Genomic DNA, 19,164 nt, shown 5'->3' on the forward strand with positions numbered 1-19,164 from the left:
AAGTATCTTACATAGTTCTATATGTATATGTATTCAAACTTCAAGTTGACGCATACGAGGCACATATATTTATATGTATAATCAATCATATATACTAGTTGAGCAATCGAAAGATCAAAAGCAAAGATTTAGAAACAGTACGAGCCTTGAGAGACAAAAGTGCAAAATTGGCTGTGTACATATCATTTGCTCGGAGATGCAAATCTCGACCTTTCTCTATGGCGGCTCAAGCTTCTGTCTCTTGGGGATGATCCCATCCCTGCTTGCTGCAGAATCTCTGCATCAACATATGATTTTGAGTACATATAACGTGTGGTCTAGAAATGAGATTACCACAAGGAACGATGAGTTCATGAAAAATGCAGTTACCTCTTCGCTTTCTTTCAAGTTCTTGGTCAAGCTCTTCCTTCCATTTCCTCTCTATTTCGGACAGTGCAACACTGCAAAGTCGAAAACAACCCAATTACAAAAACATTTTGGCTTCTAGTTAACGTCACTAGATAAATGAATCGAAACCGTTAAAGTGAAACCTTAAATTCTAAGCAGAGCGATAGCTGCAGTAGAACTTACCTCTGGCTGTTTGATACCTGCTCAGCATCAGCACTTGCATTTGCACTGCTATTTTTCGGCACAGTGGAGCTACTACGGCTTTCTGGGCTCTTGGAACAACAAGCTGGATCTGTTGCTCTAGAAGGTGAACGGCCAAAATGGCCCTGACTCGGAGACCTACTTTTTGGAGGTAGTTTCAAGAAACCGTGAGGCGTCTCCTCTCGTTTATTGTTACTGATATTACTCTCCATGTAGCTGGGAGAGCATGTGATCAAACCGTTGTAGAATTCTTCAAAGAGAGGTGTCTGTAACTTCTTTAGATCTGTAGCCTATAGTTAAGACATTTTACCAAGAAGTCAATATTTGCAAACTCTGAGTTGGATATCAAATGCGTTGTGGAAATAAAGCATTGAACATGAGTCACCTTTTCATCTAAGAAAGCTTTAATTTTTGACTCGGTCAGCTCATTTTCATCCTCCGAGTATGATGGCTGGTCCACTTCCATGCTGATTTTCGTAACTGTATCTCCATTCCCAGAACTTTCGTCAAACTTGCACTTCAAGATATTAGAGATCTCACTCATGGTATCACAGCTCTGCCCAAAGTTTGCAAGTTATGCTTGCAGAAATAATATGAAACCTAAATCGATTTGATTGTTCAAGGAAAAATCTGACATGTTGATTAGAAAGGTGAATTACACAGAGGCTTACCTTCTCGGCATCAGAATTTTTCTCAAGAGTAGGGCCAGCCTCCCCATCATATGTCAAGAAATTATCATCGTCAATCAAACACATGTCATCATCATCATTGTCATACCCATTATTATTTTTCCGCCACGAATTGTTGTTTTGGATTGAATTCTCTGGAAAAGCAAGTGTACAACTCAGACTACCCAAGTTACAGATGTCTCCTACATCGTCGCACGTAGATATTTGACTGTAAGAAAAGGGAACAGACAGTCAGAAGTCAGAAATTCAGCTTAAAAGGTTTGGCTTCAGGTCGGCGCTTACTAGCTTTTCATGCCCGTTAACGCTGATGGTAAAGGAATGCTTGAATTTTCCTGAAAGTATAAACACAAAGCGACATACTATCAAAACTCTTACAGAAAAACTAAGACGATATTCGATAGCTGGATAATGTGAACGTACCATGACGGAAGCAAGAACTGTAGAAGCAGTCTCGTTCTGTTTGCCCGTAACAAACGGATGCTACCAATGAAAGAAAAGCAAGAACATTACAACTCAAAGAATTAAAACATGTGACATCATTGGATTTCACTACACTATTGACTATTCACCTTTAGCAGCTCAGAAGCGGTAGACCGCATATTTGGTTCTCTGCCAAGACAGGACATGATGTTTCAGCAATCCATACGAGAAGTAACAGATGTTACGTTTGATTTCTAATCTAAAATTTATGGGTCACAATTAGCTTACTTTTGCAGACACTTGAGTAAAAAATCTTCTGCGTCAGAGGAGAGATTGTCAGGGATTGGAGGATGTGACTTTGTCGTTCCAATGTGGAAGATAGCAGCAATCTGAGAAGAAAATATGTCCACATAAGTTCAAGAAACAAAATTATTCACACAAGTGAATAAAAAGGTATACAAAATTAAGCACCTCTTTATACTGCTCACTCCAAGGAGCTTTCCCGGTCACCATTTCAATCACTGTGCACCCTACGCTCCATATATCAGCAGAGCTGCGTAAAATAGGCACATGTAATATGAAATCGACTACAAATCATGTAATCTTGTAAATACGAACATGTTTTAGTTGATCCTTACAAGCTATGCCCAGTTTGAAGGATAACTTCTGGAGCCATCCAATAGGGAGTCCCTTTCATAGATTTGGCACCCGAAATAGTAGCCTAGAGATAAATCCAATTGTATTAGATGGGAATCATGATAAAGAATATGTTACAAGAACAACTTTCAAGACTAGAAAACACAGAGTCGAATGGTTTTACTTAATAGAAGACTGAAAACTGACTTACCAACTCCGCTACCTGTTTGGATGCACCAAAATCAGCAAGTTTAATACATCCTTTGTTATCTACAAGGATATTAGCACCCTGAGAACAGAAGAACCTAGACTATCACGAGCAAGGAGACGAGATATTTCTGAAACACTTTCATAGTACGTGAAAGAACAGATACCTTGATGTCACGGTGCATAATTGCATGATTATGAAGGTATTCCAAGCCCAAAAGCAGTTGGTTCGTGTAAGTCCGAACAACCTTAGTCAATCAGTTTAAAAGACATTGTTAGCACGATTAACATATAAGGAAAACCCAAAAGATTTTTTAAGTAGTGACTTACAGATTCAGGAAATGGTCCAAATTTCTCTAAGAGAGATGATATGGATCCACCAGGAACAAATTCAAGAAGGATGTTCAAAGTTTCATCTTCTCTCACCGTGCCCAAATACCTCTAAGGATACAAAAATGGAATGTCTGAGTTAGAAAAAAAAAACAACTGATGAATCTATCAGCATTGCAAGAATATAGAAGCGTTCAGTGCTTACAACTATATTTGGATGGGAGTGATTCTTGAGAAGCTTAACTTCCTCTTCAAGCTCCTGAATATGAGCCTTTTTTTTGGAAACATAGTAGGAAAGTCATGTAATGAATCAATCAGCTCATTGTAGAGAGACAGAGAGAAACAATTAAGATCATGTAATGGACAAAAGAAAAGGAAATGTAGCACAAAAATATATATATAAAAAGAAACAGGTTGTATTGTTTGTTAAACCTGAGTTTTCTCCTTGGATGCACAATTGGATGCAATCAGAACCTGAGTAGAAACAACTAAACTTAGCTCATGATCAAGTCAAATCTGCAACCACTCAAATCCACACAAAAACCCTAAATGTGACCATGATCATTAGAGTGGACACCGAAAACGAAGTAGAATCATGTGGTTGAAACAAGCTAAGCTTCTGGGTTTACTACTAAGGCGACAAAGCAAAATTTCGAGGAGGATTACAGTTTCAAATTACTAAAAATTGGCTAGTTACAATCAATTCATGATCAGGTCACATCGAAACCTATCAAAGCAAAAAAAAATCTAATTCGAAATGTGTTCATGATCAATTGTATAAACCATTAGAGTGAACACTGAAAACGAAATACAATTCTTTGATTAACTAAACGAACTAAGCTGCTGGGTTTATCAGAGATTTAGAACGAATCAGCTTGCAGACCTAGCAGATAACTCATTAGCGGAATCAAACTTAACTAAGAGTCGAAATCAAAATCAAATAGCCAAGTTTCAGAAATGGGACCTGTTTAACGGCGAGAAGCTCTCCGGAATCGAGATTCATCCCCATGTAAACAGTACCGAAGGCGCCACGGCCAATCAACTGACCTTTCCGCCACCGAATCGGAGGTTTGATTTGAACGGTGGTGTTAGGAGGAGGTGGTGATGAGTAGGGTTTGACGAAAACCCTCGATTTGCGGATGCAGGAAGTGATTTTATCGGCGAGAAGAGAAGGAAACGGAGGATGGTTCTCTTGGTTCTCATCGTCGGCGGTAGAACGGTAGACTAGTGACCGGCGAACCGATCCGAAGAGATCTTGCATTTGAAACTGTTTCGAAATATTCAGTGTTCTTTTGTGTTTCTGTGTTTCATCTGGCGATTTTAGAGGATTCAGATTTCCATTGAGAGTGGGGGAAAAGGGTAGGAGATTCCATTTTCAAAAATAAATAAATGACTTACAAATACAGAAATACCGAAGAACGAAAGTCACGAAACTTAAAAAAAGAAAAAAAAATATTAAACGAAAAGAATTGCGGAAAAAGAAATGAGACAGTTTTCTAAAAATTCTATATTCTGGTCAAAATTAAGAAAATGAGAAAACAGTAAATTGATAAGACAATTGTCAAACACTTTGAAAGTGTTATTACTTTTTAACCTCTCATTCTTTTGTTAGGAGTCTTTCTTTCCGTATGGAGTTTCTCTTTCATCATTTTTCTTTCGTTAACATATAAATTATACAATTACATAACTTATTATCATATTACATATTTTATTAATATGATAAATATTATTTCATCTTGCTAATTCTAAGTTTACATCAATAAAGGATATGTTATCTTACTAACACTAAATTTGTATTCGTTAATAATTTATTTAACGTTTATAATATACTATTTTTATCCGCTAACAATTTATTTATCATTTCTAACATAATATTTGTATTCGCTAACATGTTATTTATTTTCAAAACATTGAAACTTAGTTAGAGCTAAGACATTGACAACTATCTACGTTTTAGAGCATATACATTTACAGCTATCTAGGTTACTTTAAAAGTATGATATTAATTTGTTTAACGCGATACAAATAAATTTAACATGTTAACAATTTATATATTGCACTAAAACATCTGTCTAGAATCAGTATCCATGACGACGAAAGGGAAATCGTCGACGACTTCTCGAATCAGTGCCATCTCTGATTCAAGATTCTCGTTCCACACCTTGCAGATTTGTATCGAGTCGTCCTCTGGAAACATTGTCATGATTTGTGATGAAGCTTGACAGATCTAGAGCAAAATTCGATCCGGTTTGCAGAACTTAACAAAAAATCAATCATTTATACCATTAGAGCACAGAGAACAAAATCTGAGTAGGTACGTATTAAAACATTTAAACAAAAAAGACAACAATAAATTATAGTTTTCATCGCTGTCTATGTTTCAAATTGTAGTGAGGAAGAGAAAGAAATAGGTGTGAGAGAGAGTGTTCGTCGCTGTAGGCTTCGAATTGTAGTGAGGGAGGGAAAGAGATATGTGAAAGAGAGAGAGTTAGAGGAAAAACTAAATAGGGGTAAAATTGTATTATTGAAAAATGCACAATACTTGAATAGTTGTTTTTCCCATTTACCTAATTATGAATAGTAACAAGGTCATATGGTACATTTACTTAAAAGAAATCCCAAAACAAAAGATGTTAAAAAAATAAAAATAAATTGTTTCTCTCTCTTCACTCTCACATATCCTTGAGAGAGACGAATTCTGATTTCAATCTGAAATCAGAATATTTCACCGGATTCATCCGGTGTTTTGTTGTTGTTAATATTCAGACTTTGTTCGGTTTCCATTTCTGTGTTAATTGGATAATAATTTCCAGCATCGTCCGGATCGCTATTTCTGGATTTGGAATAAGTTTTATCTTTTGTTCTCTCTTTTGCATGTTCGTCAATTCAATTCCTAGAAATAAAAATGACTCTCCTTTTTATCAGACTTCTTTGTTCTTCTTTCAATAAGAGACTGAATCTTCACCGCCCTGATTAAAAGGTGTAGTTTCTCTATGGTGGATGCTTCAAAGCTTTTCAGATTGTTTGGTTCAGAGTACGACGAGTTGGAATTCTTTGTTGTGTTTGATGGTCTTCCGAGGAGTAGTTTAACTTGAGCTTATGTGTTTTCCATGGATTTGATTTAAGGAGAATAAATGGCTCTTCTTCTTATGGGTTTTATGCAAAAGATTTTGCAATATTCAGAGAATTTGAGTCGTCCTTTGATGCTTTTCCATTCAACTTTCTTCGCAAAGTCGACTTTCCTGCTTCTGAGACGGCAGAATCCGACAGCAGTGGCACTTTCCCGTCAACCATCTTTAGTTATCTATACTTAATGGATTTAACGTTTGAGCTTTTATCTAAACCGTGAATTTGTAAGGGTTGGCTTTTGAATATTGTACTATACTGCTCCTTCATGGGTTTTTAATGGAATGGCTGACCAAAACAAAAACTAAATAAATAAATAACAAACAAACATCAAAATTTTCTCTTTCAATCTAACAAAGCAGAGTAATCAGAATAAGTATAGGCTTTATGAGTAATAAAATCTGCACATGCGTTGGGTTATCGACCTTATTACACCTAATCGATTACTCGCAAAGCTCGATCAAGCTCGAACCTCCACTAAAACACCAAGAATCAATTTAAAATTCTCTCGCTTTTTGATCACTCACATACTGACATACACAAGGAAAAAAACCAGTAAACAATTAAAAAACACACAAATTAGTTACCTAGGGTTTACTTTTAGTGAGGAGATCTACGTCTCTAGGACCAGATCTCCATCCGAAAATTTCACTAGATCGAAGAAAGCACGAGTCTCAAAGTTTGAAAGCTCGCAAGGTAGAAGACGTTTTATTACAACTGTGTCTAACAGCTAAAACAACTTTCCCTAAACTGGGATAAACCAAAACCTTACGTCAATTTGATCAATTCGATAACCAATCTCAATGTCTAACTAACCTAAACCCAGACATTAAACTAGCCAATAAACAAGATTGAATATTAGACCACTATTCAACATTCTCTACCTTGGAGTTATATCAATATGTTTACCATCTTCCTTTTTATGCCAATACCTCTTCGATCCTCCTATAAACTATAGCCATCCAGATTTACACCACCTAGCTCACCTCTATCTTTTCAAACTTTGGTGACTTTAAGTAAGTCTAACGTTAAGTCAAACTTACCCACATGAACCACCTTCGTCAAATATCAGCTGGATTCCTACTTGTGTGAATCTTCAAGATTTCAACTTTCTCGTCTGCAATAATATCTCAAATAAAGTAGTATTTCACCGCAACATGCTTTGTGCGTTCATAGAATACATTATTCTCTGACAAACATATGATGCTTTGAGGGTCACAAGTAGCTTCACTGCTCCATATTGAAACCCAAAGTCTTGAAACAGACCCTTAAGCTAAATAGCTTCCTTTGCTGCCTCTATCAGTGAAATGTATTCAGCTTCAGTCGTTGACAAAGCTACTACTGGTTGTAAACTCAACTTCTAACTTACAATATTACCGCCTATTATGAAAACATACCCAGATATAAACCTCCTCATGTCTAAATCAGCAGCAAAATCTGAATTACAATAGCCTTGAATCTGTAATTTTTTTCCCCTTGTGTACACCAACTGAACTCCTGCAGATCCCTTGATATACCATAACAACCACTTCACAGCTTCCCAATGATTATGACCTGTCTACTCATAAAGTGGTTCACTAGACCAATTCCATATGTTAAATCCAGCCCAGATCCTACCATTGCATACATGATGTTACCTACATCAGGGAAATAGGGAGTTACCTCTGTGTTAATGCACATTGTCATTCTTAACCAACAACAACTTGAAATGAGCTCCAATAGGGTTTTGAGAACTCTTAGCACCATCTATTCTAAAATTCTTCACAACCTTTTTCAAATACTTCCACTGAGACAACCTGAGCACCCTTTTTCTGTCTTTGAAAATATTAATTTCGAAAATTCTCCTTGCAAGACCTAAATCTTTCATCTCAAACATTGTACTCAGCTCCTTCTTCACTTTGTTAATATCAGACATATTCTTCGCAGCCAACAATATGTCATCCACATAAAAAAGTAAGTATATGTAATTTCCTCGCGCAACTTCCTTTGTGTGAACACACAAATCATGCTCACTCGTGCTGAATCCTTGAGATGTCATGACTTGATCAAATCTCTTGTTCCACTTCTTTGGAGACTGTTTTAAGGCGTACAGATATTTCTTGAGCAAACATACGTTATCTTTGTTTTGTAGATTCTCATACCCTTCTAGCTAGGGGTGTTATTGTTGGGTTTTTATCCGATGTAAACCCGAAACCCTCATATTTTTTTAAACCCAATACTTTGTTATTTTAGCAAAAAAAAAACGGGTGGGTCATGCTTTCATTTTACCCTGTCGGGTTCTACTCTATCGGGTTTAGGGTACCCATGGTTTTTTTTTAACAAAACACTCTTGCAAAAACGATGCTGTTTTGCCCCTCTATCGTTTTCTTCCATCTTCTTCTCGCAAAAATAATCTCTAAACCCAGATTTGTGGGTTTCTGTGTTGAGCGTTCATTGCAATCGAGTCGGATCCATGTACGTTTGTTTTCCCCAAATTGCTTTATTTCTCTTGTGATAGATTATATGGAGAGGAATCGGGATGGGTTTGTGCTTAAACTGGTTCTTGCTTCATTGGGAGGTTTAATTAGAACTTGAATGGCTTTAGAGTTTAGATGTTAACTCCTAGTAATTTTATCGGGTTTGTGCTTTAGATTTTGCTTCATGTGATAATGATTCTGATTTTGAAATTGTCGATCAGAACCAGTTTAGATGTATTTGGAATGTGGGTCGATTGTGATCCATCGGATTAAACGTATCAATTGCAGTACTGTGTTAGATCTGAATTTGACTCTGCTAGTTTCTACCTTCTGGGTTTGCTCTCTCATGCTCCTGTGATTACTCTAAACTCTCGGTTTTAATTTTGATTTTGTATGATTTTTGTTTGCCTTCTCTCTCTCTCTTTCTCTTGTTTGAGCTACAAGCGTTGCAGATTCGAGTGTTTATTTAGTTGCTGTTTCTCAATAAACCAAAGCTGCTTTATTCTATTTGATGTTAGTTTAGTGAATTAAGTTTGGTTATTGCTAAACAAGTCAAAGCTAGATACCAAATCCATCTGAGAATCTCGGAATACGAAGATGGAATTAAAGTATTTGTATGTTAATTCATTAGCTTTATGGCCTCTTTAAGTGATAGACTCGAGCTTTTTCTAGAATCCAAAGACCCAAGCTTTATCTGTCTTGGTCATAACTTTCTGATTTCACTTTGTCGGAAACTCAGGTACAAGGGTATATCCCATTATGAAGGAGAAGAAGGAAACAACCATTCATTGGTCTAGAGACGGTGTGATTCTAAGAACTCTCATATGTTCCTGAGTAATATCTTTACTACAGCATAAGGAACATGAATCATTATTGGTTGTTTATTGGTTGCTTCCTTCAGATTTTTTTTTTTTAATCTAATTGCATTTTTAAAAAATTTGTAGAATGGATTCTCATACACTTGAGACAATGGCAGCTCTTAATGCTGAGAATGAGTATATGGAAATTAATGAGGATGAAGAAGCGACTCCAGCTGCAACACACAGTGAAACACAACCTACTCAACCAGTTCAAAAGGTACCAAACTCTAATAAACGCCAAAAATCTAAGGTTTGGAATGAGTTTGTGTCAGTTGGAGTAGAGGAAGATGGTAAACATAGGAGTAGATACATCCACTGTAATAAGAAGTTAGTTTTGGAATCTACTCAGGGAACTTCAGCTATGAACCGCCATTTAAAATGTTGTCCAATGAGGCCTCCAGAAAGTGAAGAAAATCAGTATGATCACAAAGTAGACCGTGCTATGATTAGTGAGATTATTATCTACCATGATCAGCCTTTCAGATATGTTGAGTATGAAAAGGTTAGGGCTAGAGCTGAGTATTTGAACCCCATGGTTAGGCATATATGTCGACAAACAGCTGCATCTGATATCTTTAAGAGATATGAAATTGAAAAGGAAATGTTGAAAAAGGTATTTGTAGAGCACAAAGGCAGAGTGAGTTTTACAACAGATATGTGGACAGCTCGTTACACTATGATGAGCTACATCTGTTTAACTGCACACTATGTCGATGATAGCTGGAGATTAAACAATAAAATTATTGCTTTTTGTGAATTGAAACCGCCACATTCTGGTGAAGAATTGGCTAGTAAAGTTCTTAGTTGCTTAAGGGAATGGCATCTAGAGAGAAAAGTTTTCTCTATGATGTTGGATAATGCTACAACTAATACCCAGTATGCAGAACATTCTTAAGCATCATTTACAGATGATCACTGGTAATGGATTGCTGTGTGACGGAAAATTCTTTCATGTTAGATGTTGCGTGCATATTCTAAATCTCATAGTGCAAGAAGGATTGGAGCTAGCTACAAGTCTTTTGGATAACATTCGAGATAGTGTCAGATTTTTTAAAGCATCTGAATCAAGTATAGACTCATTTGCACAATGTGTTGAAAGTTTAGGTATCAAAAGTGGAGCTGGGTTGTCTCTTGACGTACCAACACGTTGGAACTAACATATGAGATGCTTGCTAGGGCTTTGAAGTTTTGCAGGGCATTTGCTAGCTTTAAAGCGTGTGATAGGAATTATAAATCACTGCCTTCTGAGGATGAATGGGATTGAGGAGAGAAGATTTGTGATTTTTTGAAGCCATTTAGTACCATTACCACTTATTTCTCTGGCGTTAAATATCCTACAGCTAATATCTATTATCTACAAATGTGGAAAACCGAGTGTTTATTGAGAAAGTATGTTAGTTGTGGGGATAGTGCAATGGAGGACATGGCTGGGAAGATGCAATCTAAATTTTCAAAGTATTGGGATGACTACAGTCTTACTCTAGCTATGGGAGCTGTTCTAGATCCGAAGCTGAAGACCCAAATACTTAAATCAGCTTATGACAAAGTTGATGCTATAGTTAAGAAAAATCTGAAGTTGCTTTATGAAGAATATAGGACCAACTCTTGGACTTCTTCGACTATTTCAGCAAGATCAACTGCACATGAGCTTCTTACTGAATCACCACTAGAAGATGATCCTAATTATGTAAGTCGTTTTCTAATCTTTTCTTGTTCAATAGAATATTGTATCTCGTGCATTTTTATCATGTGTTTCATATGTTTTTGTTGTTATAGGATCTTTTTGAGCTTGAGAGGAGTATCCAACCTGGTTTAGACAATACAAAATCGAATTGGATATTTATTTGGAGGAACCCCGGCTAGATTTGAGGTCTTTTACTGACATTGAAGTTCTAAACTATTGGAAAAACAACGGGCAACGCTATGGTGATTTGGCTTCTCTAGCTAGTGATTTGCTTAGTATTCCCATTACTACAGTGGCTTCTGAGTCTGCTTTAGTACTGGAGGTCGGGTATTAAACCCATATAGAAACCGCCTTCTTCCAAAAAATGTTCAGGCATTGATTTGCATGCGCAATTGGTTTCATGGTTTTGCAGAGGAAGGTAATCAAAACTAGTTTATAGATTCTTTACTTTAAGTATATTGTTTAACTAATTCATATTTTCAAATTTTAGGTGATATTGAATATAACTTTGATGACGGAAATGAAGATTCTACTACGGCAGGTAGCTCAGGACCAAGATAAAAACGTGTGAGATGTCGACTATTTTTATATTTGTATGACTAAGTTTTAAGTGATGGTGCACTAAGTTTTTAGCCTAAACTTGTTTATTTTTTTAGTTATAATTCCAAAATCCTTTTTCAAATGTTTCTTATTTATACATCTTTCTTTGAGCTTCATATTTGCAAAATTATGTTTCAAATAATTCTTGTTTATGGTCAAATGGATAATAAAAATTAAAAATATAATTTATATTATTTATTTTGCAAAATACAAAAAAAAATAATAGAAAAAAGATAGGGTAACCGCGGGTAACCAAAAACTCACGGGTTTATTTCGGGTTACACTATAGAGTAATAAAACCCAATAGAGTTAATTGAAATAGAGCTTATAATGGCGGGTTCATTTCAGGTTTGGATAGAGTAGGGTAAAATTACCCAATACAACACCATGACTTCTAGCTGATACATATATAGATCCTCCTCCAAATTTCTATGAAGAAATGCAGTCTTGATGTCCATTTGCTCCAATTACAAGTCAAAATTAACCACTAAGGACAAGAGTATCCTTATGGAAACATGTTTCACTACCGGCGAGAATATTTTCTGGTAGTCAATTCTCTCCTTTCATAAAAATTGTCTTGGCTTTACCTACAAGCCAAGCCTTACGATCTGGCTAAACATCTTTAATTCCTGGCTATACCTTGAATATCCATCTGCAGCTGATACTATTTCTGTCTTTAGGTCTATTGACTAGATCCCAAATTTCATTCTTCTTCAAAAAATCGATTTCCTCATCAGATGCTGAATACACATAAGCTACAAAACCGAACTTCTTCATGTGCTTATACCCTGGTTGTGTTCCTAACCATAACATTTCAAGAGTCTTGAAATCAATTGCAGATGATGGAGACATTATGTGATTCTGATTTTCACCTAGTGATTTCGTTGGTGATGGTTGAGAAAATTGTCGTTGCAAACTGTATTTTTTATTTAGTAACAGAGTTTCACTAAATAATGGCATAAATTATAACTTGTGTATAATGGTTTTAGCATGATCATGAGCATATTCTTAATCAACCAACGAGAATCATGAGAACTTCTTTCTGAATTATGAGATGCTCTTTTCTGCTGCAGGAGATTCTACGGTTTATTTGGTTCAAGAAGTTCTCAATTTTCCGTAGATGAGAATGGGGTACTAATAAGTCTATTATGTATGCGCTCTAGTTTACAGGATTTACTTTAAATAAATCTTTGTTTTGCATGTGTTTTGGCTACATTTAGTTTCTGCAACATGATTTAACTCACAACAACAGTCACCTGGCCAACACTGGCCATTTTGAAAGTAATTGGCCATGAATCTCTTGATAATTTATTAATTGTAAATCACCATAGTTGCACATAAAAACCTCCAATAGGATGATAAAAGGTATTATTTGTTTGGATCTTTATGCATATGCAATTCCATAAGTTGATAATTGTTTTTTTTGTTAGTTTGTAAAGCCTTTTGAGATGTCAAATTTGTTGAAATTCAGACGGTATGGCCAAACCGATGTGGCTGACGCAAATGGCAAAACCAACATGACCCAAGATCGAGGATGACCTGATGGAGGACTCATGTATGGTGGACTCAAGCATAGTGAACCCATGAGACAGTTTAAGTGGTTGACCAATGCCTGGTAGGTCAAAGTAGTGGTCCAATGTGCTAAATCTATGCATTTTCCAATCTGATCATTAAGTGTTTAGACCAGCAATGAGTGATGAAGGCTCTTACATGCATGAATTTGAAATAGTATTTAGTCTAGTTATCGTTTATTATGTCATATTTCCTAGAATAAAGCTGTTGGACAGTATTATAAAAAAAAATTCTATGAGTATATAACTTATGGCATTGAATAAACGTACGAGAGAAGGAAGAGAGGCTCTATTGAGCTTGTTGTCTACTCTATTCTCTACTATTGTTCAGCTCTTAGACAGCTTGTATTTTAGTATATTCCTCGATAATCAGTTCTAATGAAGTGAATCACAAACCGCTCTCATTAAGCTTGTTCTGGTCATTGTGATTCTCCTATATTCTTTATTCTTCCAAATATGTCTGGTACTCTTATTGTCTCGTATTCTCACTCTACATTCACGTTCTCATACTCTACAAGTCACTCGCTGTCAGTCTCTTCTCTAGGAACATTAATATTGTTTTAGAGCGTTTGCACCTAACTGGTGCTATCACAGATTTCTACATAGACAAAGGCCTGTGTATAACAAATTTTTACATGGTAGCAGAGAGCTAAGATTCTGCAACCCTATTCTCCTTCTCTATTCTCTGGTCGGTTCCTATTCTCTGCTCTATTCTATGAATCTTTAATTCTTCAAGATCTGTCATTGAAAACTCAAGTCAAATTGTTCTTGTTATTTTCAGAGAGGATAAATTTTTTTTCCGTGTATGGCCACGAAACTGCTTTTAGTAATCCTGGTCTATGGCAGCATGTTTGATGATTCTCAAGTTTCTGCAAAGGAGAAAGAAAAATCCGTAAGAAAGGAGGAAGTCGAAGAGGTTCTCAACACATCCAGTTCATGTCAACTGTTAAGCATATTCGAAGTGGTTTGATGAGGACCAGGTCGTTCACGTCATATTTCTATGCACTGTGGAACATCAGATCCGTCCTTTGATGTGCTCTAAAGGTGGTGTTATGTTCTTTGACGGCATTGTGCTGTTCAAAACAATTATTAATAATGTGTAGCTAGAGTTGAAGAGGGGATGATGTCCAAACGGTCTTCATGGCAAGATTAGCTTCTTCTTAAGCCGATCTTGAGAGTGGATGTTAAAATTTAGACCGTGTGGCTAAACCAATGTGGCTGATCCAATGAGAAAACCAACATGACCCGAGAGAAGAACCAAGTATGGTGGACGAAAATGTGGAGAACCCGTGAGAGGGTTTAAGTGGTTGACCAATGGTAGGTCCAAGTTTTGCTCCCATGGGTTGAATTCATGCATTTTCCTATGCAAGCATTAAGTGTAATGACCAGTAATAAATGATGAAGGCTCTCCTCTTGTGAACTTTTTTTACATGCATTAACATATTTTTAAAATATATCACACAATATCACCAAACAACAAGAGCCAAGTTTTGTTTTTAAAGAAAATAGGAAACATCAAATGTTAGAAATTTATTAATTTAATCATATGATTAAACGACTGTATAAATAAATAAACAATGTGGATTAGTAACATTCTACATTGTAAACTGTCGTCCCAAAATTCTCCACTGTATCTTTTAAAACTTTCGGGGGCAAAACTCTTTTCTTGAATCAGAAGTTCAGTCTCAGTTCCCAAATTTCTACAAGTCTCCAGCAAAATCAAAAAGCTAAAACCCTCTCACTGAACAAGAAGATTCTTCTTCCTAGGATCTTTCACTTTAATCTCCCAATGCTTATCAGGCAAACTATTGTTCTCAGCAATTCTCCTCCACTTCTCGATCCTCTTCTCCATCTCCTTATTCAACCCACAATAACCCTTCAACTGATCTGACATCTTGTCATATACTTTCCACCATTTTTCATGCACCGAATCACTTGCAAACACACGCCGCACGCTTATGTCCCAGTTGCAATCATAGTCTCTGTAACATACCCATGGCTTCAATCCCAAGTAGTGCACACCCTCTAGGTTCTCCGGAAGATCGTGCGTTCCTTTGAGTTTTTCGCCAAAGTACTTCATTGTGTTCACTCTTTTTGATAACCTGTGCCACCATACAAATATCTCATTGAGAAAACCCTGGTCTCCGCCATTGTATGAATTGATCTTGAAGGATTTCTCCATTAATTCTTTAAACAAACATGGCGATGGCTCAAAAACCTGCAGATGTAAGAAAAATTAAAGTACTACTTTTGAATTGATATTCCCTTTGTTTCAAAATAAAAGATGTTTTACATAAATAATAATTTTTTTTTTTTAAATGATTTGGTAGAAGTACCGTAGAAGTGTGAGAATATCAGAGAGAATATAAAACAAATACAAAATATAAACAGTTGTCTAACTTTTCTGGCGGGAAAATATATAAGCAACATGGAAACAAAATGTTAAGAAAATAGGTCATATTCTGCTGGACTATTTTCTCTATTCAGCTGGCTTAATTGGTTTAATATCAAAATTCAGGCAATTTTTTTTTCAATATAGTATATGCACAGGATGTGTTGCCTGAATTATTAAGAAAAGATTTTTCGCCAATAAGATTGCTATTTCAAATTTTATTTCTAGAACGTTTCACCAAATTATTTGTTAATTTATAATTTGTTAAACTGAAATTATATTACCATGATTCCGGAGTTGAATAACACTTTGTCGTTGCCTGAAGCCGATAGTTGCGGATAGTAGAAGAGATGATCCATCTTCTTGAGAATGATGAAATCTGCATCTATGAACACAAGTTTATCATAGTCAGTTACTTGCCACACACGCAATTTGCTGTAGTTCCACTCATTGTAAGAGTCTTTTTTGGCGAAAGGACTGCGAATTCTGTCAATCAGCCGAAGGTTCCATCCCGCAGAGCTGAGACCAAGAAGGGACCTGTTGGTTATGGACTGATCGTGGAGGAGAACCATGTCCTTATTCGATCCTGATTGTCTTATGCTTTGTGCTAAGGCTATTGCACCACAAACATAGGCTTCGGATGAGTGTAGTACTGTCACGTAGGCGACCCGTTGCTTACTGATCGCCTCGGATGTAAGATTATCTTCATTTTTTTGTCTCCATACTTCTTGGCCTGTAAATAATCATATTTCTAAAATCGTGAGTGAGATAAAATTAGCAATATTTTGATAAATGAAGCAATGAGAAGAATGAGTGAAAAGAGAAAACTTTGGTGAATAACTAGGGTTTGTGGGAAGCAGGTTGAGGGTTGTACTCAAATCTATTGAGTTGTATGATTACATATTACAAAGGAATACATATACGATAAAACCTCTATAAATTAATAATATCAGAACCATAATATTTTATTAATTTATTGTGATATTAATTTATTTATAAATTAATAATTATTAATTTATAGAGAAACTTTGTTTTGCACATATAATTTTCTAAAACTTTCTTTCTAATAATGTTATATTTAAAAATTTAAACAAATCTCTTAATTCAAATTATGATTAACAATGATAGCTATTGCATTATAGTAGTTTTTAATAGCATATTGGATAGTTTATATATATATATATATATTTATATGTTTGAATTAATTAAAAAAAATATTGTTACTATCCATATTATTGATGATAAAATTGAAGATATCACTACAGTACATTTAAAAATATTTACATGTAAGAAAATTAATTATCACATCAAAAAAATCATCATAAATTTTAAATGTATATCCTAAAACAACAGTAAAAACTACTAATATAATAATTAGAGAGATGAAATCCAATTAGATTTCAACAATAAGTAAAAGCAAACATATTAGTCATATTTTAGAACATTATATTTACATATATTTGCATAAATTTATATAATTATTATTTTTTTTGTTTTTGTTGGGACCATATATTTACATATGTGTTTCAAAAAAATATTATTATATTATTTTATCGAATTTGATGAATTTTTACATTGACTCGAATTAGAACCAGCAAAATTTATTATTTTATAGTGATTATTAATTTATCGAGTATTAATTTATAGATGTTTTACTGTATATTGAATCAAATATAAAACTCAAAATTTAGATAATTACTCCATGATCTAAAGTCTATATTATCATTTTATCATTCTTTCCCTGAATAAAAATGATATAGTGACGAAATATGTTTAACGAGTTTTAATAAATATATACTACAAGTTTTGAGAGAAGAAAACAATTTAGACGTGTCATGCAATAATTTCATCCAACATTAAGCTGTACTTTAAAATGATTGAAGTTTGTTTTGTGATCCACGTCCTTAATTTCCAATGTAGGAAAATAGAGTTTTTTAGTCCTATATGTGGGATGAATTAATTAGTACTATTTAAAATTACTCCCTCGTTTCAAAATATAGGTAGTTTTAGATCTTTTCACACATTAAAAAAACAATTCAATTTTCTGTTTTACCCAATTTACTATATAAAATAAACAATTTTAATTATGAATACGTCAACAAACTATATATGTCGCAATATCAAATTTAGAAAATGCATACTGTGCAGCACGATCTAATCGCACCAACCATTAACCTCGTAGTTCTCACTTTTCACTAAAAACAAGTACGGGATAGCAATAAAGACTATCCAAAAGAACTTAATTAACATTTGTTAAAATTTCATAATTCATTAATCAATTGCTATTTATTAGGAAAAATAATTAATTTCGTTTTTGCAAATTAATTTCTACATTGTTACTTTTTATATAGTTTCAATATTAATTAATTAATCATTATATTCTTTTGCATATAACGGTTAAATGATAATAATATCTATATAAAATGTCGAAATAACACAAAATAAGTTACTGTCCATTTTTTAAGAATAGTGAAATTTTAATATATTAAATAAAAAATTCAGTTATAAAATCAAATCTATTTCTCTAGAAAAATAAAGAGAGGAAAAAAATCAAAACTTACCGACTTGAGCAAATGGAGAAGCAACGTGACATGAACCAGCAGGCATGAGAAGCTTCTGCTTCAACCTTGGGAGATTAGGCTTATACACCCAATAATCCCCCACGCGCCTCACGCGCTCATCGCACTTGAAGATCTCATGCATGGGCCCACATAACCCGATGAAAACAATGTATACCGTCGAATCAACCCTCCGTAACCCACTCCGGACAGCTAAATTCGCCACCGCCAAATTAACCTGGAGCCTGAAAACATCCCTTAGCCCTTTATTCTCCGACCATCCATCGCATGGAACTCTAGCAACAATGACGTCCACGTCAGCATCAGAACCTTCTGGCGTAGGGAGAGGGATTTCGGGGCAGTAAGAAACCTCCTCGTCGATCCACTCTGGGAAGAGACTCTTCCAAGTGACATTTGCCGGGATAGGATCCAGTGACACGTGGACATTCTTCAGAATCAACGGACCACTAGCCTCGTAGCTTTCACGTTCTTGCTCATCGAGGTTAAGGTAGCCGACTCGGATTCGCTTTTCCGGTAGATAGTTACGGACAAGTCGGAGCCATCTTGGGTTCCTATTGACTTGCGGCGAAGGAAGATCAATCCGCAAATCGGACGACGGAGAATTGATGATCTCGTCTATAAGAAAAAGAGGTTTAAAGGCTAAGATCAAACCTAGAAGTGACAATGAGATTATTATTAGATAGACCATGAAGATTTTCCCTCTAGAATTTTGAGGTTTCGCACCCATCTTTAACTCTCTCTCCTCTACGTTTTCGTACCTAGAAATCTTCACACGCATTTTCATTTGTAATGGAAAAAACTATATGTATGTGTTAATTTCTGCGTGTGTGTTTGGTAATAGAAGGACTGATTTGCATGGACGCACGTCGGCGTGGAAAGTCAAAGTCTCTCTCTCTCTCTCTGTAATTGTTTAGTTCGACTGATTATGTGAATCCCGCGGTAATGCCGTAATGGTCGTGGTGTTGTGCTTATAGATATCTTGAATATTGGTTGTTGATAATTAGTCCATTAATATTCTTAGACACG

The 19,164-nt window shown here is 35.3% G+C and overlaps 3 protein-coding genes across 6 annotated transcripts; 1 reads left to right on the forward strand and 2 right to left on the reverse strand.

Moving 5' to 3' along the window:
- Positions 1-20: 20 nt before the first annotated feature.
- LOC18009646 (mitogen-activated protein kinase kinase kinase 2) lies at positions 21-4,253 on the reverse strand. Of its 2 annotated transcripts, none has more exons than XM_024149764.1 (17): positions 3,835-4,253; positions 3,303-3,344; positions 3,076-3,141; positions 2,871-2,981; positions 2,708-2,788; positions 2,557-2,622; positions 2,336-2,418; positions 2,169-2,250; positions 1,986-2,086; positions 1,847-1,886; positions 1,698-1,757; positions 1,560-1,609; positions 1,260-1,485; positions 974-1,144; positions 571-878; positions 370-440; positions 21-277 (listed from the first exon to the last, which is right to left on the reverse strand). In XM_024149764.1, the coding sequence occupies exons 1-17, from the start codon at positions 4,129-4,131 to the stop codon at positions 183-185; spliced, it is 1,950 nt and encodes a 649-aa protein (XP_024005532.1). In that variant the 5' UTR covers positions 4,132-4,253; the 3' UTR covers positions 21-182. The 2 variants fall into 2 exon arrangements, with proteins under 2 accessions (XP_024005532.1, XP_024005530.1); XM_024149762.1 differs by having other exon boundaries at positions 2,545-2,622.
- A 4,068-nt stretch (positions 4,254-8,321) lies between these two features.
- On the forward strand, positions 8,322-11,714 carry LOC112082235. 2 transcript variants are annotated; one of them, XM_024149785.1, is made up of 6 exons: positions 8,322-8,450; positions 9,192-9,254; positions 9,397-9,529; positions 10,711-10,999; positions 11,089-11,414; positions 11,487-11,714. In XM_024149785.1, exons 2-5 carry the CDS (start codon positions 9,212-9,214, stop codon positions 11,173-11,175), a joined length of 552 nt encoding a protein of 183 aa, XP_024005553.1. In that variant the 5' UTR covers positions 8,322-8,450; positions 9,192-9,211; the 3' UTR covers positions 11,176-11,414; positions 11,487-11,714. The 2 variants fall into 2 exon arrangements, with proteins under 2 accessions (XP_024005553.1, XP_024005559.1); XM_024149791.1 differs by lacking the exons at positions 8,322-8,450; positions 9,192-9,254 and adding an exon at positions 9,265-9,286.
- A 3,191-nt stretch (positions 11,715-14,905) lies between these two features.
- LOC18009574 (putative UDP-glucuronate:xylan alpha-glucuronosyltransferase 4) lies at positions 14,906-18,922 on the reverse strand. 2 transcript variants are annotated; one of them, XM_006392412.2, is made up of 3 exons: positions 18,121-18,922; positions 15,844-16,292; positions 14,906-15,385 (listed from the first exon to the last, which is right to left on the reverse strand). In XM_006392412.2, the coding sequence occupies exons 1-3, from the start codon at positions 18,920-18,922 to the stop codon at positions 14,906-14,908; spliced, it is 1,731 nt and encodes a 576-aa protein (XP_006392474.2). The 2 variants fall into 2 exon arrangements, with proteins under 2 accessions (XP_006392474.2, XP_024005537.1); XM_024149769.1 differs by having other exon boundaries at positions 15,844-16,286; positions 18,121-18,865.
- Between the last annotated feature and the right edge of the window lie 242 nt (positions 18,923-19,164).

The sequence above is a fragment of the Eutrema salsugineum genome, unplaced genomic scaffold, assembly GCF_000478725.1.
Source record: "Eutrema salsugineum unplaced genomic scaffold, Eutsalg1_0 scaffold_8, whole genome shotgun sequence".
In the NCBI taxonomy this organism is placed as follows: Eukaryota; Viridiplantae; Streptophyta; class Magnoliopsida; order Brassicales; family Brassicaceae; genus Eutrema; species Eutrema salsugineum.